Here is a 26,983-nt window from a genome sequence, read left to right as displayed (position 1 = left end):
ATAATGATCCTGTACGGTGAACGGTGTAAATGGGAAAAAAAAAGTTCAAATTTGATAAAAAGCAATTAAAAAGTCACATAAAATTAAAGTTATAGGTGGTCAAAATGGGGAAAATTTTAAACATATTTTTTTAACAGCAGTACAATAATAGAAAATAATCTAAACATACATATCATTTTAATCGTATTGACCCACAGATTAAAGAAAACATGTGATTTTACCATAAAGTGTACAGCGTGAAAATGAAGCCCTCCAAAATTAGCAAAATTGCGATTTTCTTTTCAATTTTCCCACACAAATAAATTGAAATAATATATTTTTGGGGGTTTTGCCATACTTTTTATGGTAAAATGAGTGAGGTCATTACAAAGTACAATTGTACAAGCCGTCATATGAAAAATATCATTATTGTGATATCCTGCATGGCAACCTAGCTCTCCCCAGGAACGGGATGTGTATCGCTGGCTATCCCATAGAGAAGCATGGAGCATGCGTATTGGCCGCCACTTTGTGCGAGGTCGACACACTCTGTTTCTGGAGGAGCCCAGATGACATGGGGGGGCAGTGCTAATTTTTGAAGTTTGGGTTGAGTGTCCTGATTTCTACTTTTAAGAAGTCTCAATTCTCTGTAGTTCTAGATGTGACTCAAAGACACAATTACTGCAAAAATAAGCCAAGCAAAACCTTTATAAGGTTACATTCTGTGCAGATGTGCTTTGTAAAATCCGGTTAAAACTAGGAATAAGCCATAAATATGAATTAAGCTCTTCAAAACACAAGTCAATTATTTTTTCCCCTTTTAAAGTGTAAATTATCTTTCAGACACATGATTTTTCTAATTTTAAGTTGAATAAAAAAAACATATATTTCTTGCTAATTCTGTCTCTTCAAAGATCCATATCTCAGGATCACTAATGGTAATTTATATTCCCGTATTTCATACACTGGATAATGCAGAGATTAAAAGCCTGTGATTTTTTTTTTTACATTTAATAAAACTGAGTCCCCACCTACAGAATAGTTCTATGCAGCTCACACGGTCTACACAAACCCCCTCTTATTATTCATACCACATTTCTTTTACTTTCTGAAACCTCTTTTTAGTCTCTAAGCCCAACGGCCATGTGTTTCGTACTGCTCGTCTTTAGCAATTAATTTGTTCCCCAATTATTATGGATTTTCTTAGAATTTGGTTGCACAAGAATAAATAGTTTTGTTAAAAAATAAACTATTATACAAAACTAATAAAACATAATCCAAATGATCTAAATTTTTTTTTTTAGCAAAATACTCATAACTGTTCACACTTACAGCAGATGAAAGGAGAAATAAACAAAAATGCATGAGTTAAACCACCACCACGCCTATTGTGCTATATAAAATGAAGTCCTTGCCCTTCTGACTATTTCCTTCATTGTCAAGCTATAAATTCACAAATCTTGGGATCGGAAGGGCGCATCATGAAACTGTAAATGGTGCTTGATCAGGGTACTCTGAGTTATTTATTAATAATGCAATCTCATTTTTGGAGGTTGGCTATAGGTCCCCATTAAAGGGTTACTTTAAAGGATAAAATGTTTTTACTGGTGCCAGAGAGTTATACAGATTTGTAAATTACTTTTATTTAGAAATCTTAATCCTCTCAATACTTATCAGCTGCTTTATGCTCCACAGGAAGTTGTGTAGTTCTTTCCAGTCTGACCACAATGCTCTCTGCTGCCACCGCTGTCCATGTCAGGAACTGCCCGGAGCAGAAGCAAATAGCAAATCCTTTAACAATTCTCTCCTGCTCCGCACAGTTCCTGAAATGGACAGAGGTGGCAGCAGAGAGCACTGTGGTCACACTGGAAAGTAGTACACAACTTCCTCTGGAGCATACAGCAGCTGATAAGTACTGGAAGGATTAAGATTATTAAATAGAAGTAATTTATAAATCTGTATAACTTTCTGACACCAGTTGATATAAAATAAGAAGCAACATTGAATTCAACATAAAAGGTTATGACAGCTGGATCAAGATGGGGTTAAATGCAGAAAATAAGAGGGAGTAGATTCAACAAGATACATTTATAAAGCTTTCAGAGGGTAAACTTTTATTTAAGGTTTTAACAACACAATACAAAACAATCAGCAGTGCGCTATTCAGCATGCGGCACAAAATGTACATCCATAATGAGGAAAAAAAACAATGCTGGATTGACTTTTTTTATAGTTTTAAATTGACTGATATCAGCATATTGATGATGCAATATGAACTATACAGTATCTGTTTACAGTACTTCAAATCCCCTTTTATCCTAATTACTAATAATTTCTACAACAATTGAACACAACCGACCGCCATGATTATAGTGGCTTTAAAATGTATGCATATTCCTCTGCTAACTAGATGATGCTAAAAGGTTTCTCTTCTTGTTTCACAGGTGTAAGTGGAATTGAAGTAGTTATTCAGCATGGTCTGGCCACACCTGAGGGCTTAGCAATAGACTGGATAGCTGGGAACATGTATTGGATAGATAGTAATTTGGATCAAATCGAAGTGGCTAAATTAGATGGCAAAATGAGATCGACATTGATAGCCGGTGGAATGGAACACCCCAGAGCCATCGCTTTGGATCCAAGATATGGGTAAATCAATATTACTTGCTTTTTATTAATTGCATTTAGGGAGGTGAATGCCTACTAACATAGTTGTATGTATACACTTAGTTTCCCTCCAGCTTGAATTGCATATTTTGTTTATCCTGCAGGTCACCACACCTCAAAGTGTAACCTTGTGTCCAATGATAAATCCAGTTTTACGTGCACGCTTCTTCGGTACTCCATTTGCATGCTCAGATCTTAGGGCAGCAGTTGACATGACCTGTCAAGGGATTTGCACATGGCATAATCCTGCATGAAGGCCACAGTCCTGTAAATTGGATCTCATTTTCACTTTTAGGTTTTCAAAAAATCAGCATGCACAAATAAACATTCTCTAAGCTATGCAATGCTTGTAACGGTTAAGTAGCACCCTATTTTTACTTAAATTTTCATATCCATTATCCAAGTTAGAAAACTGGAATAACTACTACTGTAGATGTGGACAAGTTTCAATTTTTTTAAAGAACTTCTATAATTTCAATAAGAGGATGTTGTCTTATGAAGTGGTGTCAGAGTAATATTTTTTCTTAATCCCCAAACAAGGAATCCCATCTCATTGTGACACACACACACACACAGCTCTTTGGTATATGGGAGCCTTCTTTTCATCCTTTTTAAATCTCCAATGCTTTATTCATATAATAACAACCAAACATACCAGGATGTCCCCTATACATTCCAAGGTTATATTGTATCCAATCTTTAGACACACAGTGAAGTAACCTCACACCAAGGAGCTACTTGTATGCTGTATGCTACTACACTATATGGGCCGGGTTCTTATACTACTGTGCCACATGTGGACGGGTCTACACTCATACGGGATGGCCAATAACTGCATGTTCTTGAAGGTAAAAATTCTATATTACCATTAAACGTTTGTGGCCATTGAGCTTGCGGTCCATCGCGAGGTGATCTACCACCTGTTCCAGCCCCTGCCTCTCAGCACCCCCTGACTGCGAAAGTGCGAATGTTTCATTTAATCAGTTATTGTTATCGCTCCAAGCTGTTTCATTGGATTCTTGTGATAATTCCTCAGGTAATATGACGTCTCTAATTGACTGCTATTGCCATCGTCTCCAGGAACCCCTGTTCCACTACCTCCCGGGAAGGTAGGCCGCCGCGAAGCAGGTGGTCTCCACTGGGCACTTTTGGCTCCGGAATTTCCACTTCTGCCACCATGCTGACTGCCAACCATGCTATCACCTTGCTGGCTCAGCTGCTGCCTCACAGGCAACCTGCAACCCTCTTCTCCTGATGATGATGAAGCCCCTTCTGCACCCGGCTCCCAATTGCAATCGTCTACATCATCATCAAAAAGTGATTGCACGTCACTGATGTCCTCCTCAGGTTCCTCAACAGTGTCTGCTTCAGGACCCTGAACACTGGCAACACCACCTCCCACATCACTCTCCTCATCACTACTTGCCCACCTAGCGGAGGAAGCAGCGGATGTCTCCTCCACTTCTTGGCAGGGCAGTAGCTGCTGACTGTCCTCTATTAGATCATCCTCACTGAATAGTGGAGCTGAACCCACAGCATAATATACTTCTCTAGGAGAGGGAACAGCATAGGACAAAGGCAATGGGAGGACAGGGACTGCTCCCTGGCCATGCCAACTGAGGGTTGTGTCTGAGGAACCCACCGATGACTGGGGGTATCAGATGTCACTTGTGATGAAGTGGATGACTGTGTTAACCAATCAATGGCGGCAAATGAGTTGCTGGTCGAAACACAATGGCTAGCTGAAACCGGGAAATCAGGCCTCTCGCTGCCACTCGCCCCTAGTCTGCTGCGACCTCTGCCTGCGCCTGATGAATTTAAGGCCACTGCCACTCCTCTGTGCACATCCTGGCACTTCTCTGCCTGACATACTTAGTGCGTATATGAGGGGAGTACTCCACTTTTACGAAACAGCACCATTCACCAGGTCCGGTTTAGTTGCTGACTTTTCATTGCATCAGAGCATATACAAGCGCAATGTTTCGGCCAACAAGCCTTTTACAAGCTTGTTGGCCAAAACATCACACTTGTATATGCTCTGATGCAATAAAAAGTCTGCAGCTTAACTGGACCTGGTGAATGGTGCTGTTTCCTAAAAGTGGAGTATGGATGAAACACGATATTTGGCAAATGGGTGGATTACATGCACCTCACTGGTGATCATCCTGTGCTGGCTCCTTTCTATAGGACTGTTTATGAGGGGAGTACAATACGCTTCACTACACTTAAAACAGTATTTGTCTAGAACAGCAACAGGTGTGTACTTTTGGCTCTCCATGGAACAAAATGGTACAACACTTAGATGTACGTATGTGGTATGCACTCATGAGGGCAGAAAAATGCGCTACAGTATGCTTAAAAAAGTATGTGTACACCAGCCGGTGAGTACTTTTTGCCGTCCTTTCACAGTATCTAGGCCCTTGAAACTTTATCAGGAACAAAATGGTACAACACTTAGATGTACTTATGTGGTATGCAAGGGTATGAAACATTCGCTACAGTACGCTTTAAAAAAGTTTTTGTGCACAACACCAGCAGTAGACACTAGTGCTGCAGCACACAGTCGCTGTGTACTACAGCTAAAATTGCATTTTCTCAATCTCACTCCCTTCCCGATCAATGCTTCTAGGCAGGATTTGTCTTGTGCTGAATAACTGCTGTCCTTCTGTGCAACAAACTGCTTTCTGATCCTCTCTACAATAGAACGCTGTAGACAGTGACTGGAAGGTGAATTGCTGCAGTAAGAATGCTTTTCTGTGACAAACTGCTCTCTGTCCAACAGAAAGGAGGTAAATCGCTGCTGGAAAAAGCTTTTCTTTGTAACACACAGGGCTGTCTGTCCCCATCTATCTCTCTGCAGTGTAAGGATAAAGTGACTGGCTGCATTATGGCTGCTGATTATATAGGGTTGTGACATCACAGGGGTGACTGGCTGCTGATCCTGCATGTGATTCAGGGTCATCCTGCCTACCCTTGTTCCCGCCTTCCCAGGATTCCTTGTCCCATGTCCTCATGTGTGGATCTTCCATTTTTGATGCCCTGGAGCCTGGACCGCACGAAATGGAGTTTAATGAACTGATACGCGCAATAGAATCGCGGCTATATTCGCATTTGTTACGAATCAAATTTTTCATGAAATTTGTGATGAATTCGGATTCACCAGATTTGATTAGCTCATATCTAATTATAATGTTGAGACAATTACTGACAGCGGTTTTGTTTTAGATCCATGCAGGCTTTTGCTATGTCAAGCTTGAGGTATTGCTTCTTCCTCCTCAGAGATATACCAGTGTGAGCCAAAATAGGAAATAGTACTGGGGCTATACTTACCTACTGGTCCTCTGCTGTTCCCACTACAGTCTCTGTTTTCTCTGCTTTAGTCCCCTTTCCCTTCCTTATTTTTCTTGCCCACTCAGCCAATCACTGGCCAAGATGAGACACCGCTACATCTTTTGATTTGCTAAACAGGCAAGTCCTGATCAGATGTTCTCTTCTTGAAAGCAAAAAGAAGAGATGAGTGGCAGGGGACTGATAGGGCAGGAAACAGGAGCTGCAGTGGGACCAGCAGGGACAACTCCAGCACTATTTACATTTTGGCCTAAACTAGAATAGCCGTTTAAAAATCCAGATGAGCAGAAGATGAGATGACTGGAAGTCTTTTTATGTAAAAAAATGGATTAATGCTCTTACCTAAGGATCCAATACTGTTGTATTCTATTTCCAAGCTTTAAAAGGAGAAGTTACAATAATACTAATATGTTTTATAGGGATTGCTGAACGAACACAACCCAACGCAATGCCCAATAAAAACACCCCGCAATGATCTGTTATTGCTGGTGTAAGTGTGTTGAGCCATTTATTTCCCCTGCAATGGCCAAATGATGGATCAATCATGTGATAAATGAGCCACTTCCTATAGTCTCACTGCTTTTGCTCCTAAAGTGGGTTCTACCAAATATTGGATCCACCCCCTTATGGCATATTTATACCTTATTCGGCATTTTCTATAGAAAAAAGGTAATTACCCTCCTTATACAACCTCTTAAAGGACTTAATCAGCGCACAAATAGTTTTTATAATATCAAAGTATTTATGGATAATGTTATCTAAGCAATTCTGTGATATCATTGCACACTTGAGATTACCTAAGATGGTCCCAAACATTAGTCTTCTTATTTCCATATATTTCCATATAAAATGCCCTATCATTGGTTTTCTACTGAAACATATTTAATTACACATAAAAGCCATTATTGTCAGAACAAAAGTGACTGCATTCAGATTCCACAGTAAAATGAAGCCGAAATCTGGAGCAGATGCGGTAACAATAGATCCTTATCGTTGCTTAATTTTCAGTCTCCCCACCCCAGGTCCTAATAACACTCCGGTTCTTCCAGCTGAGGTCATCATCATCCTAATGCTCTATAAGGAACAGGAGTTATTACATCTCCTCATTCTGTCTGACATTTACATTAAGTGGTACTTGACCTTTTCAGTCTAACATTTTAGATATTCCCTGTTTGAAGAAAATCATTTTGATAATGCTGCTCAATGGCTCAGTTGATTTTAATGGAACTTTAGTTTGCTTTACAGAAGTTGAATTTATCACTATTGTGAGTTCGGCTTCAGCGGAGAAACGGATTGGGAGATGGCATGTTTATTAATCACATCTTATACGCCAGGTTACTGGTGTCCCAGTGTAACTAAGAGAATCATAAAGTAAGCCCAAAAGGGGAATGTTTTAGATAAGAGAAAAAAATTGCCTCCCCCCCCCCCAAGAAACAGCCTGATTCTTGTCTATAGGCTATGCCTAATATTGCAATCGAGAGCCTCATTCATATGAACTTAGGTAGCTACAGATGTAGTCACCAATATCACAAGAGCAGCAACACAACTATATGCATCACCGCTCACTACAGTGCATTTGCCGGGTCAGGCGGACCCCTAACCTGCTTGGTAAATGCACTTTACAGTGAGTGGCAATGCAGTACTGTGTGCGCCATTTCTTTCCTAATTTGCTTGACCAGGTACTCTTGCACCAGACCTTTGAATGTATACAGAGTCTGTAAGGCTCAAGCTGTGCCTAATACAAATGTTAAGAGGGTACACTGGTGAAATTATTATTATTATTATTTTAAATCAACAGGTGCCAAAAAGTTAAACAGGTTTGTAAATTACTTCTATTTAAAAATCTTAATCCTTAATCCAGTACTTATCAGAACAGAGTAGAGCACCGCAAATGGGGGCTACATGTCGATATACCATAGTGCCTTTCTTGTTTGTAGGTTGTGACTAGTATTGCAGTTGTACCATAGTGCCATACTTGTTCACAATTTGTGTATAGTATTGCAATTTAGCCTTGTCCAAGTGAATTTACAGTTCAACCCTATTCAAGCCATAGACCATAGATCCCTTCTTGTACCAGGTACTGCAGCCCAGCCCCATGAAAGTGACTGTGGCTCAGCCTGTAGATCATGGCGTTACGATTCTCTATTAGGCTAAGCTTACACTGCTGTTGTGCTCCGTCCCATTCTGGGTTCATTCAGGCCTTTTTTTTGTGCTGAACGGACTCAAAATGGGTTGAAACACAACTGACACTACCGGGTCCCAATGGATCCCACTGTCTTGAATGATACTAGTTACAGGTTTTAAGAACCGGCTTCATGATCATTTGTAGTTTTTTATTTTCAGTTTCTGGGCAGTGATTTTCTTTTTTTTTTTTTTTTTTTTTTTATTAGAATAATTTTTATTTAGAATAAACATGAATAAACAGAAATCAAAATCAGAGGTATGCAAACATGGAATACAAATGCAATATCAGTCGAAATTCAACAGGTATAAGTAGCGTAGAAACTGAAACCTCGTGGGGAGGGGAAGGGGGGGGGGGGGGGTGAGCTCTAGGCAGTGATTTTCATGACCTATCCAGAAACCTGTACAAAGAAAAACACTCGTAGGTCCAGGATTCGATGCAGATATAGGATTACTTCCTTTGCAAATCCCTTGACAGGTCGTGACAACTGCTACCCTAGGATCTGAGCATGCAAATTTAAGTCAGTAGGATAAAATAAATAAATAAAATTATTAATAATAATCTCTGTATAATTTGTGCCATAAATAGATAAATGTGGCATTGACACAAATGGTTACTCTACCTAGGATTAAACCACAGAGAGAAGCACATCATATGTTATTTTTTCTATTTTGAGCCTTACAACTATTATTCATATGATGTGAACCTGTCCTCATTTGATACGTTCAAAACCTAGAGCAAAAAAGTATATGATGCATATTAAAAGTCCCATTATTACACGCATGATATATTGTATTCGGTAGGAGAATAGAGAAGCTGCTTCCGGGAATTCTGACACGCATCATTTTGTTCCATTTATTGTAGATCCCAACAATAGCTCAAAGACATATAAAGAAATAAACTCCCGCCCCCGGTGCTTGTATTATTAATACATACGCTGCATAGGGTTGTGTATTATGATTTACCTGCTGGAACAAGAAGAACGGAGTGCCAGTGACTGTCCCTGTCATGAATAGTTTATATCTTAATATTCTATTTACCTATTTTTTTTCCAGATACCTACAAAGAAGTCATGCTGTATCTTAAATACTTTATTTTTTTTCCTTTCCTATGCAAAAACCTTATTTTTCACACCAGATAAAATTGATTGTAGGTTCCCTTCCTTTCTAGAAATATCTAGTTAACTCCATTTTTCCATTCAACCAGATAGCATGCAAAGGTAGGGGCTGTTCATAGGAAGTGATGGGCCAAGCTAGAATTTTCCGCTTGTAAATTTTCCTGATTTCAATGGGATTCTGCTGCATTGTACATATGTCCGCAGAAAGTCTATTCTTTCTGCGGACTTTGCTCATAGCCGTATATGAGAGTGTGTATTTCTAAGTGGTCCTAGCACTCCCCGGTAGATTTAAATGTACAGAATGTCTGTCTGTGTTTTCTGGGCAGACATCCTTGCCATGTTCAAACATATGAACATGACCAGAGAATGTACAGTTTGGAATGGGCTTCCCTACTAACAATTTACACTTCAGATAGTTGACCAGTCCAGCCACAGATGGTGAATTCAGACTCACTTTACACCACGTTCATGCCCCGTTAATCATATCTGTGGCATCATGTCAATCACGGTATGCTAACGTAGACTGTTAAAGGGAGCAGCAGACCCCATTCACTTCTATGGTCAAACTGAGTCACCTAGTGACCCTGTTTGGTACAGACCTGCTGTTACGCCGAGCGCTCCGGGTCCCCGCTCCTCCCCGGAGCGCTCGCAACATCTTCGCTACTGCAGCGCCCCGGTCAGATCTACTGACCGGGTGCGCTGCGATACCGCCCCCAGCCGGGATGCGATTCGCGATGCGGGTGGCGCCCGCTCGCGATGCGCACCCCGGCTCCCGTACCTGACTCGCTCTCCGTCGGTCCTGTCCCGGTGCACGCGGCCCCGCTCCCTAGGGCGCGCGCGCGCCGGGTCTCTGCGATTTAAAGGGCCACTGCGCCACTGATTGGCGCAGTTGGTCTAATTAGTGTGTTCACCTGTGCACTCCCTATGTATACCTCACTTCCCCTGCACTCCCTCGCCGGATCTTGTTGCCATTGTGCCAGTGAAAGCGTTTCCTTGTGTGTTCCTAGCCTGTGTTCCAGACCTCCTGCCGTTGCCCCTGACTACGATCCTTGCTGCCTGCCCCGACCTTCTGCTACGTCCGACCTTGCTCTTGTCTACTCCCTTGTACCGCGCCTATCTTCAGCAGTCAGAGAGGTTGAGCCGTTGCTAGTGGATACGACCTGGTTACTACCGCCGCTGCAAGACCATCCCGCTTTGCGGCGGGCTCTGGTGAATACCAGTAGTAACTTAGAACCGGTCCACTAGCACGGTCCACGCCAATCCCTCTCTGGCACAGAGGATCCACCTCCTGCCAGCCGAACCGTGACACCTGCTATTTTAAGTGGACTCAAAAACAGGCTGTTGCACTTTTGAAACACCACATACGTCCTGAACACTATGTGACTCTATTTGACTATACAGTGGGGATCAAAAGTTTGGGCACCCAATGTAAAAATTTGTATTAATGTGCATAAAGAAGCCAAGGAAAGATGGAAAAATCTCCAAAAGGCATCAAATTACAGATTAGACATTCTCATAATATTTCAACAAAAGTTAGATGTTATTTAAATCATTTACACTTTCAAAATAACAGAAAACTAAATAATGGTGTCTGCAAAAGTTTGGGCACCCTGCAGAATTTATAGCATGCACTTCCCCCTTTGGCAAGTATCACAGCTTGTAGACACTTTTTGTAGCCAGCCAAGAGTCTTTCAATTCTTGTTTGAAGTATCTTTGCCCATTCTTCCTTACAAAAGTCTTCCAGTTCTTTGAGTTTTCGGGGCTGTCTTTCACTCACTGCTCTTTTAAGGTCTATCCATAGATTTTCAATTATGTTGAGGTCAGGAGATTGTGAAGGCCATGGCAAAACCTTCAATTTACGCCTCTTGATGTAATCCCCCGTGGATTTCGAGGTGTGTTTAGGATCATTATCCATTTGTAGAAGCCATCCTCTCTTTAACTTCAGCTTTTTCACAGATAGCATCAAGTTAGCATCCAAAATTTGCTAAAATTTTATTGAATCAATTTTTCCTTCTACTCGTGAGTAGAGATGTTGTGAATTGTTCGCCACGAACAGTTCCCGGCGAACTTAGCACGTTCGCATCGCCGGGAGAACATATGTGAAGTTCGATTCACCTCCTATACTTTAACATTGCGGTAAACTTTGACCCTTTGAGTTAGAGTCAGCAGACACATTACAGCCAATCAGCAGCAGTCCCTCCCTTCCAGACCCTAAAACCTCCTGCACGGATGCCATTTTACCTTCATTCGGCATGCTGCAGGCTTAGAAAGTGGAGGGACAGAGAAGCTGCTTCTGCTGTATAGGGAAAGCAATAGTTAGGTTGCTGCTAGGTGGTGTATTCAGGGTCCACTTTACTCCTAAAGCACCAGTGTAACATCTGCTTTAAGGACAGCACCCAAAAAAGCCCTTTTTAGGGCTCAAATATCAGTCTGTGTGTCTTGCAACAGCTGGCAGCACCCTGGTTGGGAGGGAACCGCTGGTTAAAAGGGGTACTCCAGTGTAAAACTTAAGTTCCTTCAAGCAACTAACTACAGTATTAAAAGGGCTATAAGTTCAGTCCGTGTGTCTTGCAACTGCTGGAGGCACGCTGGTTGGGGACCTCTGCTTAACCCCTTAACGACGCAGGACGTATATTTACGTCCTGCGCCGGCTCCCGCGATATGAAGCGGGATCGCGCCGCGATCCCGCATCATATCGCGTGGGTCCCGGCGCTAATCAACGGCCGGGACCCGCGGCTAATACCACACATCGCCGATCGCGGCGATGTGCGGTATTAACCCTTTAGAAGCGGCGGTCAAAGCTGACCGCCGCTTCTAAAGTGAAAGTGAAAGTGACCCGGCTGCTCAGTCGGGCTGTTCGGGACCGCCGCGGTGAAATCGCGGCGTCCCGAACAGCTGATCGGACACCGGGAGGGCTCTTACCTGCCTCCCCGGTGTCCGATCGACGAATGACTGCTCCGTGCCTGAGATCCAGGCAGGAGCAGTCAAGCGCCGATAATGCTGATCACAGGCGTGTTAATGCACGCCAGTGATCAGCATTAGAGATCAGTGTGTGCAGTGTTATAGGTCCCTATGGGACCTATAACACTGCAAAAAAAATGTTAAAAAAAAGTGTTAATAAAGGTCATTTAACCCCTTCCCTAATAAAAGTTTGAATCACCCCCCTTTTCCCATAAAAAAAATAAAACAGTGTAAAAAAATAAAAAATAAACATATGTGGTATCGCCGCGTGCGTAAATGTCCGAACTATAAAAATATATCATTAATTAAGCCGTACGGTCAATGGCGTACGCGCAAAAAAATTCCAAAGTCCAAAAAAGCGTATTTTGGTCACTTTTTATATCATTAAAAAATGAATAAAAAGTGATCAAAAAGTCCGATCAAAACAAAAATCATACCGATAAAAACTTCAGATCACGGCGCAAAAAATGAGTCCTCACACCGCCCCGTACGTGGAAAAATAAAAAAGTTATAGGGGTCAGAAGATGACATTTTTAAACGTATAAATTTTCCTGCATGTAGTTATGATTTTTTCCAGAAGTGCGACAAAATCAAACCTATATAAGTAGGGTATCATTTTAACCGTATGGACCTACAGAATAATGATAAGGTGTAATTTTTACCGAAATATGCACTGCGTAGAAACGAAAGCCCCCAAAAGTTACAAAATGGCGTTTTTTTTTCGATTTTGTCGCACAATTATTTTTTTTTCCGTTTCGCCGTGCATTTTTGGGTAAAATGACTAATGTCACTGCAAAGTAGAATTGGCGACGCAAAAAATAAGCCATAATATGGATTTTTAGGTGGAAAATTGAAAGGGTTATGATTTTTAAAAGGTAAGGAGGAAAAAACGAAAGTGCAAAAACGGAAAAACCCTGAGTCCTTAAGGGGTTAAAAGGGGAACTCCGCTGGCAACCTTTTTTGCTCATTGTCACACTAGTGCAAATCACATTTGGTGTGACAGTTGTTCAAATAAAAAATAAAAAAAAACTTTTTTGGCTGTGAAATAAAACCAGTGCTGCCCAAAGGGGGCTCTAACTATGTGCTTACTAATATGGGGGAATCTATGTGCTGCCTAAAGGGGGATCTAAATATGTGCTGCCTAAAGGGGGCTCTATGTGCTGCCTAAAGGGAGGCTCTAACTATGTGCTGCCTAATATGGGGGAATCTATGTGCTGTCTAAAGGGAGGCTCTAACTATGTGCTGCCTAATATGGGGGAATCTATGTGCTGCCTAAAGGGGGGCTCTATGTGCTGCCTAAAGGGGGGCTCTAACTATGTGCTGCCTTACATGGGGGAATCTATGTGCTGCCTAAGGGGGGATCTAACTATGTGATGCCTAAAGGGGGAATCTAACTATGTGCTGCCTAAAGGGGGCTCTATGTGCTGTCTAAAGGGAGGCTCTACCTATGTGATGCCTAAAGGGGGGCTCTAACTATGTGCTGCCTAATACGGGGGAATCTATGTGCTACCTAAAGGGGGGATCTAACTATGTGATGCCTAAAGGGGGGCTCTATGTGCTGCCTAAAGGGAGCTAAAGCACATTATTGCAAAGAATTTAGGAATAATAGGTGATTTATGCCCTTTATGGATTAAAACCAAACTCTACATCAACTATGTAATTTTCCATGGAAGTTTTGCCATGGATCCCCCTCCGGCATGCCACAGTCCAGGTATTAGTCCTCTTGAAACAACTTTTAAATCACTATTGTGGCCAGAAAGAGTCCCTGTGGGTTTTAAAATTCTCCTGCCCATTGAAGTCAATGGCGGTTCGCGAACATTTGCGGAAGATCGCGTTCGCCGTTTGCGAACCGAAAATTTTATGTTCGCGACATCACTACTCGTGAGATGTTCCCTGTGCCACTGGCTGCAATACAACCCCAAAGCATGATTGATCCCCCCTCCCCCCCCATGCTTAACAGTTGGACAGAGGTTATTTTCATTAAATTCTATTTCCCTTCTCCAAACGTACCTTTGCTCATTCCGGCCAAAAAGTTCAATTTTAACCTCATTGTCCACAGAACTTGTTTCCAAAATGCATCAGGCTTGTCTATATGTTCATTTGCAAAGTTCAAACGCTGATTTTTGTGGATGTAGAAGAGGTTTTGCTATCTTCTTATAGCCTTCTCCAGCTTTGTGAGCATCAACTAATTTCAGTTTCAGATTTCTAGACAACTGCTTAGAAGAACCCATGGTGCTGATTGTTGGGGCAAGGTCAGATGAGTATGGGCATTTAAAACCTTTGAGATTGACATCACCTGGTCTTCCTACATGATGATTGAGAACAATCTATGACACTGGCAGGTCTCAGCTTTGCAAAGGGGGCAGTGCATGCTATAAATTCTGCAGGGTGCCCAAACTTTTGCAGACCCCATTATTTTGTTTTCTGTTATTTTGAAGGTGTAAATGATGGAAATAACATCTAACTTTTGTTGAAATATTATAAGAATGTCTAATCTGTAATTTGATGCCTTTTGGAGATTTTTCCATCTTTCCTTGGCTTCTTTATGCACATTAATCCAAACTTTTGATCCCCACTGTAGAAGTGAATGGGGTCTGCTTCTCTCGCTAACAGTATAGCTCAGCATCCCGTTTTTGGGGAATGCCAACAGATACATTCAACGGGGGAAAGAAACGTGGTGTGAATCTAGCCTCAACCAGCTCTCATCTACTGCATGTGAAGTAGTATGCTTCTTTTTTACATACATCTCTGATTTGAGACTGATACATATTATACTTTTTTTCCCTAAAATTACATTATAAAATATTTTGAAAATGCAGTTATTCTTTGTTCTGTATACAATTTTATAAATAAATAAGTAAATAAATAAATCCTCTTTTGAATGCAGAATATTGTTTTGGACGGATTGGGATGCCACATTTCCACGTATCGAGTCAGCATCGATGAGTGGAGCGGGAAGGAAGATTATTTATAAAGATATGGAAAGTGGAGCCTGGCCCAATGGTCTCACTGTGGATCATTTTGAAAGAAGAATAGTTTGGACAGATGCCAGGTAACAACATGGACATACAATGGTGGTCAATGTACATGAAATCTTATGCAAACATGAACAGTATTCTACCTATCTATCTACAGTATATATCTATCTATCTCATATCTATCTATCTATCTATCTACAATATCTATCTCATATCTATCTATCTATCTATCTATCTACAGTATCTATCTTTCTCACATCTATCCCTCTATTTATCTATCTAGAGTATCTATCTATCTATCTATCTATTTCATATCTATCTATCTGCCTATCAATCTACCTCCTATTTATCTATCCATCCATTTTTCTATCTCATATCTATCTATTTATCTATCTATATCTATATCTATCTATCTATATACAGCAACAGAAGAATACAGCAGCACACTGCTAGCACAAAGATATAGATAAAACATGAGTATATAGATACAACATGAAAAGCTATACAGCTATGGTGTAATAAATGGAAATATAAAATTATGAAGTTATGAAATAGTGAGATACTTGCAACTTGGCGGCCAAATAGCTTGGACCGTCCCACCGTGGTAAGGTGAGCTCATTTGGGACGGACCCTACACTATGAATATGCCTCTGTGTGATCAGTTCAGCAGGCATTGCAGGATCTGAAACATCCCAGACACCTTATACACACCTGATAGAGGGGGCTGGGGTGCAGGAGCCAACATGGAGGTAGCCACTCCCCTGTATGTACAATACAGACAAAAGGATAAGTTAGCCAGCACTATTGATTCATTCTTCTATTTGTCTATCTATCTCATATCTATCTATCTATTTATCTATCTATCTATCTATCTATCTATCTATCTATCTATCCATCTATTTTTCTATCCATTTCATATCTATCTATCTACAGTCTTGTAGAAGAACCGCACTCCCATATGAGTTGCGGGTGCAAGCTGGTCCAACCCGGGCAGGGTCCCCAAATATACGAAAAAAATGCAGCAGCACTCCGTAGTAGATGAAAAAAAGTGGAGTTAGGCTTTATTCATCAGGTGCAGTATACGACATTTCGACCGTCTCTCACGGTCTTTGTCACAAAGAGACGGTCGAAACGTCGTATACTGCACCTGATGAATAAAGCCTAACTCCACTTTTTTTCATCTACTACGGAGTGCTGCTGCATTTTTTTCGTATCTATCTATCTATCCATCCATCTATTTTTCTATCTATCTCATATCTGTAATGGCAGTGGGGAAGTGGATCCGCTGAGCCTGTGTGGATGATGGCATCAGCCGTGCCAGGAAGTGGAGTTTAAGGTGCTGCTGGTTTTCACCAGAGCAAGCTGCAAAGCGGGATAGACTTACTGCGGCAGGCGGCACCCAGGTCGCTACCCCTGATAGGACTCGTCCACACAGGCTGTCGAGGTGAATCGTGGCACAGGTAGGATAAGTCTGGGAAAGGTAGGAAGGTCAGGACAGGCGGCACTGGAGCGTGGTCAGGAAATGTAGCGAGGTGGTCATGTACACAGTAAGGCAGAACACAAGAATGGAACGCTTTTTCTAGGGCTGTGGGGCACAAAGATCCGGCAGGGGTTAAAGGAAGTGCAGACATATATAGGGACAGGAAACAACAAGGACCCATTACAACTGTCCCTTTAAATTTCAGAGAGCCTTTTATAGAAAAACTGTGAGGAGGGTGTAATAACAGGTACTAGATCACCCATGGCATTTACCATGTAGAGAAATCAACCCCTCCACAGCGTGTGTTTCCCTTTAAAAAATAATAACATAGTTACATATGTTACTACTGTATGTTAGTGTTAGAGATGATTGTGATGACACAAAGATTGCTAGTTCCAACCCTCCATTTACTTTAACAGCATTTTACCTCAAAAAGCCATAAAAAGACTGTATCCCATTATAACAGAGACAACTGATGTCTATTAGAGATCACAGCTATAAAGAGCAATTACGGACACCATTTATATTCACACCCATAGTACAAAACTTGCTAAGATGAAAGGGGAAAATGTCTTAAAGACAGACAAATGAGCTATTATAGAACCAATTTCTTCTTTCTTCTGCTCATCACTTCTATCAAGCCGATTCGCAATTTACTCTTATAGGGATTCGAGCAGTGGTCTCAAAGTGTGGCCCTCTTCAGATTTTGCAAAACTTCAACTCCCACCGTGCCCGGACAGCCAACGGCTGTCCGGGCATGCTGGGAGTTAAAGTTTTGCAACATCTGAAGGGCCACACTTTGAGACCACTGTCTTAGAGGGATTAGAGGGACCTTCTTCTACCTACAGGAGTGGGGGAAGGGAAGTGACAATTTCTTTAGACACAGTTCTAATTTGATAGCCAAGAGAACAACGGGCGTGCAAACAAACAAACGTAGACCTCTGGATGACGCTTTCCCGAAAGTACACCACAGCACGTGGTTAAAAAATATTTATTATAAAACCGCACCTGCAACACGTTTTCAGCCTGAACAAGATTCCCCACCAGACTGGATAGACTGGATGTGGTTCTTCAGTACAGGAGCGCTAACTACTAGAACACTAGAGGTAAAGGGCTACTCCGTCCCTAGACATCTTATCCCCTATACAAAGGATAGGGAATAAGATGCCTGATTGCTGGGGGTCTGGACGATGGGACTACCGCGATCTCCTTGCACGCACCTGGCGTTCTGAACATTATGTTCAGAATGCTGGGTTTGGGCGGCTGAGATCGTGACGTCATGCCTACATGTCTATAATGTCTATCGTCCGTCACACTGGGTGCTCGCACAGAGATCGCGGGGGCATAAAACTGTGCATTTATGTTAAAGGAAAACTGTCTGCCTGATTACCCACCCTAAACCCAGAAAACTGGGTTGTAGAATGGGTGACCCAGAGCGCACAGAGGGGTCACTTACAAAATTCTGTCCACTGGTGACGGAGATATGGGCTTGAGAAGATCCGTTGCTCAATCCAGGGAATTGCGCACTGGAGGCGGGGCTCTGCCAGCTGGCCCCCTCTGCCTTTGTCGGTCAGCTCATAATACCTACCCCACAATTTGCATATTCATTGTCTTTGACTCCACGTTCTCTGTCAGCAAAACGCATGCGCTGGAAGATTATGTCCAGCTCTCCTGTCCTGATGAAGTGAGAGCTTTTCCTGCTGCGAGCCGCTTTGCACGATGTTAGTGTGCATGCGCCGATACACCCGGAAGTCATCAGGACGTGGAGTCAAAGATAATGAATACGCAAATTGCGGGGGAGAAATTATAAACTGACCGATGAAGGCAGAGTCGACTAGCCGGCAGAGCCCCACCTCCAGCGCGCAATTCCCTGGATTGAGCAAGGGATGTTCTCAAGATCTCTATAACCAGTGGACGAAATTTAGTATGTGACCCCTCTGTGCACTTCTGGTCACCCACTCTGTAACCCAGTTTTCTGGGTTCAGAATAGGTGACCAGGCTGACAGTTTTCCTTTAAAATACAGATCGTTCCACTGCTTTGCTCAGCTTGCTAGGTATTGTAATGTGTATAGATTTGATGAGCTTGGTCTGCAGTCAGACTACTGGGATTTGTAGTGAACCAACGGAGCACAGTAAATCAGGTGACAGAAGGTCACTGTCTGAGGTCAGCCCACTGCTCAATGTTGTGCTCAACTTGCTATTAGATTTGTAAATGCTTTCTGGGATCAGTAGTTCCTCTGTGCACTATCTGCTCTCTCTCAGCTTCACAATGTAGTGCATAGGGTTTTATCAGCCTCTAAAACTCACCTCTATGCTGGTCACCTGGTTAGCCTTGGAGCTGTATGTTACATAATGAAAGCAACGATTGGATAACCTGGGGTCATGTGATCTTGCTGCTAGCTGCAAGGTATGCTGGGTTACCTTGACATAATCTCAGTGTTCCTAGTACTTCCTCTATTTATTTAGGCACCAAAACGTTTTGTGTTCCTCTTCCCTTCTGATAATAACAGCCCCAATTTGCCGAGTCTGGCAAATTTCTGCAAGCCGATTTTACCCTAATATTCTGAACGAGACCAATCAGGTTGGCTGGGCTCTGCCAGCTCATCTCTATATAACACACTATAGCAGAGATCCCCAATCCAGTCCTTAAAGCCTACAACGGTCTAGCATTTACATTTATCCCTGTTTAATTCCAATGGAGTTACCTGGAATGCTGGTGGGCTTGGAGAACTGGATTGGGGACCACTGCACTATAGCAGTACTCCAATGACTGGGCCAACCATTCTCATATCTGTCATGGACAGCTCCTTTCTTTATGGAATCAACTAAAAAACCTAAAGCAGCTGAGTTAATGTTTATGTAAAGGTTTATAGATCTTCAGTATTTTTTATTTTTTTATTTTTTTTTAATGGTTATCTGGTTTAGAAATATAGGGACAGCCTATTGATGGAAATACACATTGCAGTACTTCATTTAGCCTGTGATGGCACTGTAAGGAAATTGAACCTAAAGATGACAGGTTCCTCCATAGATTTCTGCAGATCACAGCAGCATAACACCCTCTTGTTAGGTTATCGCTGTGGAAAAATGGACAACAAATGTTTTTGAGCTTTTAGATGGAAATATAATAATCTTTAATGGTCTATTCACACGTACAGTATTCTGCGCAGATTTGATGCGCAGATTTCAATGAAAAGTGAATGACTGAATACAGCTTGAAATCCTTCACATCAAATCTGCGCAGAATACTGTACGTGTGAATAAACCCTAAAGTAGGAACATTTCTAGATAAATCCATAACTAGAATATTTCTATTAATGATATTCAAATGTATAGGTCTCATGTACGTCCTATACTGTGTAATGTTTTAATCTCATTTCTATTGAGCAAAGATTATTTTGTTTTTGTAATAAGGGAATATTTATAGTCAATGATCATGTCTCTATCTCTATAGGTCAGATGCAATATATTCAGCTCTGTATGATGGAACCTCCATGAGGGAAATTATAAGGGGTCACGAATACCTTTCCCACCCTTTTGCTGTATCATTGTATGGCAGTGACGTTTACTGGACAGACTGGAGAACAAACACTTTGTCTAAGGCAAACAAATGGACCGGTCACAATGTAAGCGTCATACAAAAGACCAGCGCACAACCATTTGATATACAAATTTACCACCCAAGCCGCCAGCCTCAAGGTAAGTCCATTTTATAACGTACATTTTTTTTTCCAAACGTCAATAAAACAAAATTGTAATTTACTGAAAATACAATAAAAAGATTATACTGCTTGTCACTGAGGACATTTTTGGCTCTCCCAATTCACAAGTTACCCATACAAAGCCAAACTATACATTTTTATAACATTACAGTGGATTTTAGTGTCATTACAGTGGATTTTAGTGGAGTGTAGTTTTCTTTGTGGGTTGATTCCTGACAGGTATTTTCCCAAGGTATGTTTTCCTACATTTTGCACTTTTCCCTACATTTTACTTTTTTTTTTTTACAACTGTTCTGATCTGTTGGGTTTTTCCCAACTCATATCCACCACATTTTCTTTGGAAACCTTGGTAAATATGTTGGAATTTGTCGAAACTGCTCTTTTTGTCTGGAACATCCCCTTTCTCCCTTGGATACGCCCCCATTTGGGTTTTTCTTGTAAAATGGAGGGTTTTGGGGGTTTTTGAGTCGCAAATTGTGTTGCACGGAATGTGTAACACAATTTAGGAGCAAACCCCCAAAAAAGAGTCGGGATCACGTTAGTAAATAAACCCTAGAATGCCAGTTTGCATTACTCAACCAAGCACGATTGAATGAATATAGTACAAGTAAGAAAAAAAAAAAAAACATGGACACTCACCTGTAAAACGTAACTTTTAATCTCCTGTTAAAAAAAATGCTCATGAAAAGGCAGGGGAACAAAGATGGAGGCACTTCACTGCTTTTTGGCAGAAGGTTAAAAGTTACATTTTACGGGTGAGTGTCCATGTTTTTTTTCTTACTTGTACTATATTCATTCAATTGTGCTTGGTTGAGCAACGTAAACTGACATTTTATGGTTTATTGTAATTTTCTTCGGATTGCGTTCCCATGTGAGCACCACCCTATATGTTTTTTTTTTTTTTTTGCTTGGCACTTTAACTTCTCAGTCTTGTAATGTGCTTTGGTGCCACCCACAGCTTCTTTTCTGCCTAGTGCATAATTGAATGAAACTGCTTTATACTCATAGTATAGGACACACCATGGGATTTGGAATGGTATTGTACCAACAATGTGCTATATCACATTAAAGCGGTAATCCCATATCCGTTGGCCTTGACTGACACATTTATCCCTATGCATGCATAGGTAGTGATCTGTCAGTCAAGGTTAGAATTTCCGCCCTATGACTTGGAACCCTGTTCCTGGCAAACATGGGGAGAGCAAACAAACTTCATGCAGATGTTGCCCTCAGACATACTAAAATCCTGGGTCCGGCATTACCAGGTAGCAGTGCTGCCTCATTAAAGTGCCCTTGTCATTTAAAAAGAGCTTTTGACATGTCACAGATGTGTGAAAAGTTTTGATTGGTCAAGGTCTTAGTGCTGAGTCCCCCACCAATAACTTCCAACCAAGCAGGGAGGAGCGCATAGTAGCATTCTTTACTCCTTTGCTTGTAGTGATCTACATCCTGCTTCACAGAGCGGTCCCAGTATAAGTCTATGGGGCGTCCAGTGAAGCATGGCAAAGATCGTGCATGCCAGGGAGTAAAGCATTCTTCCGCATGATTCTGCCTGTTGCTGGAATAATCGGTGGGATCTCAGCACTGATCATTATGCAGAGCAGAAAGTCACCAAGAAAGAACATCTCATTCCAAGGGTCCTGGCCTCACCATGCACAATAGGCTTTGCCTTAACCCCTTAAGGACCGGAGGTTTTTCCGTTTTTGCATTTTCGTTTTTTGCTCCTTGCCTTTAAAAAATCATAACTCTTTCAAATTTACACCTAAAAATCCATATGATGGCTTATTTTTTGCGCCACCAATTCTACTTTGTAATGACGTCAGTCATTTTGCCCAAAAATCTATGGTGAAGCGGGAAAAAAAATCATTGTGCGACAAAATTGAAAAAAAAACGCTGTTTTGTAACTTTTGGGGGCTTCCGTTTCTACGTAGTACATTTTTCGGTAAAAATTACACCTGATATGTATTCTGTAGATCCATACGATTAAAATGATACCCTACTTATATAGGTTTGATTTTGTCGGACTTCTGGAAAAAATCATAACTACATGCAGGAAAATTAATACGTTTAAAATTGTCATCTTCTGACCCCTATAACTTTTTTATTTTTCCGTGTATGGGGCGGTATGAGCACTCATTTTTTGCGCCGTGATCTGAAGTTTTTAACGGTACCATTTTTGCATTGATAGGACTTATTGATCACTTTTTATTCATTTTTAAATGATATAAAAAGTGACCAAAAATGCACTATTTTGGACTTTGGAATTTTTTTGCGCGCACGCCATTGACCGAGCGGTTTAATTAATGATATATTTTTATAATTCGGACATTTCCGCACGCGGTGATACCACATATGTTTATTTTTATTTTTATTTACACTGTGTTTTTTTTTTTAATTGGAAAAGGGGGGTGATTCAAACTTTTAATAGGGGAGGGGTTAAATGATCTTTATTCACTTTTTTTTCCACTTTTTTTTGCAGTGTTATAGGTCCCATAGGGACCTATAACACTGCACACACTGATCTTCTATGTTGATCACTGGTTTCTCATAAGAAACCAGTGATCAACGATTCTGCCGGATGACTGCTCATGCCTGGATCTCAGGCACTGAGCAGTCATTCGGCGATCGGACAGCGAGGAGGCAGGAAGGGGCCCTCCCGCTGTCCTGTCAGCTGTTCGGGATGCCGCGATTAGCCGCGGCTATCCCGAACAGCCCGACTGAGCTAGCCGGGAACTTTCACTTTCACTTTTAGCGATCGGCGCTGCGCGCTATTAGAGGCGGGTCCCGGCTTCACTATGACGCCGGGCCCGCCATGATATGACGCGGGGTTACTGTGTAACCCCGCGTTATATCAGAAGAGCAGGACCAAGGACGTACCGGTACGTCCTTGGTCCTTAATGGGGTACTCCGGAGGAATTATTTTTTTTTTTTTAAATCAACTGGTGCAAGAAAGTTAAACAGATTTGTAAATTACTTCTATTAAAAAATCTTAATCCTTCCAGTACTTATTAGGTGCCGAATACTACAGATTAAATTCTTTTCTTTTTGGAAAACAGAGCTGTCTGCTGACATCACAAGCACATTGCTCTCTGCTGACATCTCTGTCCATTTTAAGAACTGTCCAGAGTAGGAGAAAATCCCAATAGCAAACATATGCTGCTCTGGACAGTTCCTAAAATGGACAGAGATGTCGGCAGAGAGCACTGTGCTCGTGATGTCAGCAGAGAGCACTGTGTTCCAAAAAGAAAATAGTTTCCTTTGTAGTATTCAGCAGCTAATAAGTACTAGAATGATTAAGATTTTTTAATAGAAGTAATTTACAAATCTGTTTCACTTTCTGGCACCAGTTTAATAATAAAAAAAAAAAAGTTTTCCACCGGAGTACCCCTTTAAATGTTAATAGTCAGAATGCAATACCACATTTTCCTTATAGTGGCCGCTGCAAGTATAATCTACAGCCTGTAATATGTGGCAAGCTGGTGATATTTGTCTTTGTTTTTTTAGTAACTAGTATTTCTTTCCACAGAAGACATTGCAGTTATTATAATTATAAATTTTTGCAAAACTGTTCCAAACACCAAATAACAGGCCTGGAGTACATATTACGCATAAATTAGAAAATGATTCCTAATCCAAGTCTTACTTCATAACAAGTTCGCCATAGAAAGGTTTACGAAAACTTTGACACATAGAGCAGAGATTTACTACATTTGGTCGCAGCATGTTTTTCGTTGTAATTTTTCCTCCTGCATTCTAAAATAATCTTCCGGAGTGTCGCTGCGTAAGCTTGTGTATTTATATTCCTGTAATTATACGTTTAGAAGCTGACACTGAAGCCAAAGATTTTGGGTTATTAAAGCAGACAGTTTGGATTATACACTTATTTTGTCTACCTGCCGTTAATTCACTTACACTTCTCTTTTAGTGAGAAATACACAATATACAACGTGGAGCAATGGAGGACTGTTCTTTAGACGCATTAACTACTTTGTAGCTGACTTCTTAGATTTTTTGGCAATTCTTCAATTAGTGGCACATTCAGGCTACCCTCAAAGGGGTATTTAAAGGGGTACTCCACTGCCCCAGTGTACGGAACGTTTATTCAGAACGCTGGGTGCGGGGTTCGTGACATCACACCCCCTCAATGCAAGTCTAGGGGAGAGGACTGGATGTCCGTCAAGCCCCCTCCCATAGACTTGCATTGAGGGGGCGTGTTGTGACATCACGACCCCTGCAGGCCGTACCCAGCATTCAGAACTAAATGTTCCAGACACTGGAGCAGTGGAATACCCCTTTAAGTTATGACTTTAAGGTAGGGGATTGCATGACTGTTTCTTACAATACATTTCTGAAAGCACAAAATGCAATCCTTGCATCAAAATTTCAAGCTGGCACTACAGTGGCTTTACAGTTTTCCAAAATCTCCAGTCCACGCAGTGGACTTACGGGTGGTGCGCAGTAAAGCAAGACCACAAGCTTCTATAACCACAGTAAAAGGTACAAAGAATACTTCACTAACCTGAAAAAGTTTCAAGGCTTTACAGGCAGGTGCATTTCAGTAGAGTCACGGTCATTTAGGGGCGTATGCTTGAACAAGATGTTGAAAATTTTTAAGATGATTGCCACAATCTTTGTACCTTTTCCTGAGGTCAAAAGGCAAAAAATGCATCATGCCTCCTTTGTAATGTCAAATCCTGTGTCTCTGTATATAAGACAGTAAGTGAGGGCCAATTTTTGACCCCATAGCTGTCCCATTTTTTCTAGGTATCGTACCACTGTATTCCACAACTCACTAGGTTTGTCCAGAGGTTTAACAAGTAACCATGGGGACCCTAGAGCTAAATTTGGATGGACCCCTCTTCACTAAGATCACCAAACTTTCCATGTGGAAGTCACGGACCGCCAGATATTTCCCCTGAAGTGTGACATATAAAGGGGTATGCCAAAATAAAACAAGCATTCCCTATTTATAGAATATATGTTGGACTGTTGCTGGTAGTGGTGGAAAGGGTTCATCCACTGGAACCTTCCTAAGTCTTTTTTGGGGGGAACTGAGAGGATTGCAAAGTACAGCACTCAGCTTTCTTTATCAGCTCCATATACAATGAATGGAACTGTGGCATGCATGGGTGACTTGCTGCTCAGTTTTAAAACAAAACTCAAACCCCTTTTTCAAGATCACGGGGGTCCCAAGGGTCGGATTTACTGCAAACTGACAATTTTCCCCGTATCCGGTGGATAGGTTTTTTTTTTTAAAACTAACTATACCCCTTTATGGTTCTATTGTTCCTTTCTTAATCCAAAGCAGTAGTCTCGAACTGTGACTCTCTAGATGTTGCCAATGGTTGTCCGGGCATGCTGGGAGTTTTGCAACATCTGAAGGGGTACAGTAAACAGTAAGTGCACCTTATCTCAGAGTAGACATGGGCCCATTAGCCCCTTTGCAGACTAAGGGTATGTTCACACAACGTAATTCCCGCATCATCAATGTGAATGGGTTTCTGTGAGACCCGTTCACACTGCGGAATGTTCCGCACAAAGAAAGAACATGTTCATTCTTTGTGCGGAAGTCCGCGAACACTGCATAGCCGCGCGGTCCTACCGCCGAAGTATTGCGGCGGCCGCCAGAATGGAATCTCCACTCGCGGAATTCTGCGAGCGGAGATTCCGTTCATAATCCGCAGTGGGAACATACCCTTAATCTTAACAAACCTGGCAGATATATTCAAAATGCTAATTTTTACCGTGAATATAGGCACTTCCCGATTTCGCAAATATTTTGAATATAGTGACACTTGTAATGACAAATATTTTTTGATGCCGATTTATGCGAATATTTATGCAAATATTTATGCAAATATTAGCACTTCCAGACTGTCACTGATCCCTCCCTTATATTAGCTGAAAGATATGACTGCACATGTGCACTATGTGAATTTACTTACAAATGTTTGCATGGAAACAATCAGAGAACGAACATAGCGAATATGCAAATTTCACAAACATAGGACCAATATTCGTCCATATATTCGCGAAATATCGCAAATTTGATAATGGCCCATGCCGCTCATCACTATTCATAAGTTTCACAGTTTATGGAATCCTTGTAGACTTGACCATGAAACTAAGGGACACCTACGTCGGGGATCACTGATTTATTATTCCTAGCTAGTAGTTTTCTGTTCATACTTTCTTTGCTTTAAATAAGAGTCTTGTATTTTAGACTTATCAGTCCTTTAAATTTCTGGTCTGGCAATTGTAACAGAATGCTGAATTTTCCTTCAATGCATCTGCTATTTTACATTTTCTGGATGCCCATAAACTTGATTTTCTAATGCTAAAAAAATAACTTTTGTGACTGAAAGTAATTTCACACCATAGCTCAGGAAAAATAGAGCAATTCAGAGCAATTGGACTTCTGCACAGAGTATTGCAGAGTAGATCGGAAGCTTTTGTTCACATTGTGCTGTAAGAGATACACATGTGACATTAGAAAGCAACAGGACGGACGTGTTTGAGGCAGTATAGCTATGAATTATGTCAGTGTGG

At 41.4% G+C, this 26,983-nt stretch overlaps 1 protein-coding gene across 7 annotated transcripts in view; it reads left to right on the top strand.

The window, feature by feature from the left end:
• LRP1B (LDL receptor related protein 1B) overlaps positions 1-26,983 on the top strand; it is a 1,569,499-nt gene that overhangs the window by 983,059 nt on the left and 559,457 nt on the right. For all 7 annotated transcript variants that reach the window (XM_056534716.1, XM_056534714.1, XM_056534720.1 and 4 more), the window contains 3 exons: positions 2,424-2,628; positions 15,142-15,306; positions 20,167-20,411. In XM_056534716.1, the coding sequence (XP_056390691.1) occupies positions 2,424-2,628; positions 15,142-15,306; positions 20,167-20,411 (615 nt within the window). The remainder of the gene's footprint in view (positions 1-2,423; positions 2,629-15,141; positions 15,307-20,166; positions 20,412-26,983) is intronic.

This window comes from Hyla sarda, chromosome 8, assembly GCF_029499605.1.
Source record: "Hyla sarda isolate aHylSar1 chromosome 8, aHylSar1.hap1, whole genome shotgun sequence".
Lineage (NCBI taxonomy): Eukaryota > Metazoa > Chordata > Amphibia > Anura > Hylidae > Hyla > Hyla sarda.
This window is presented reverse-complemented; position numbering and strand designations above follow the sequence as displayed.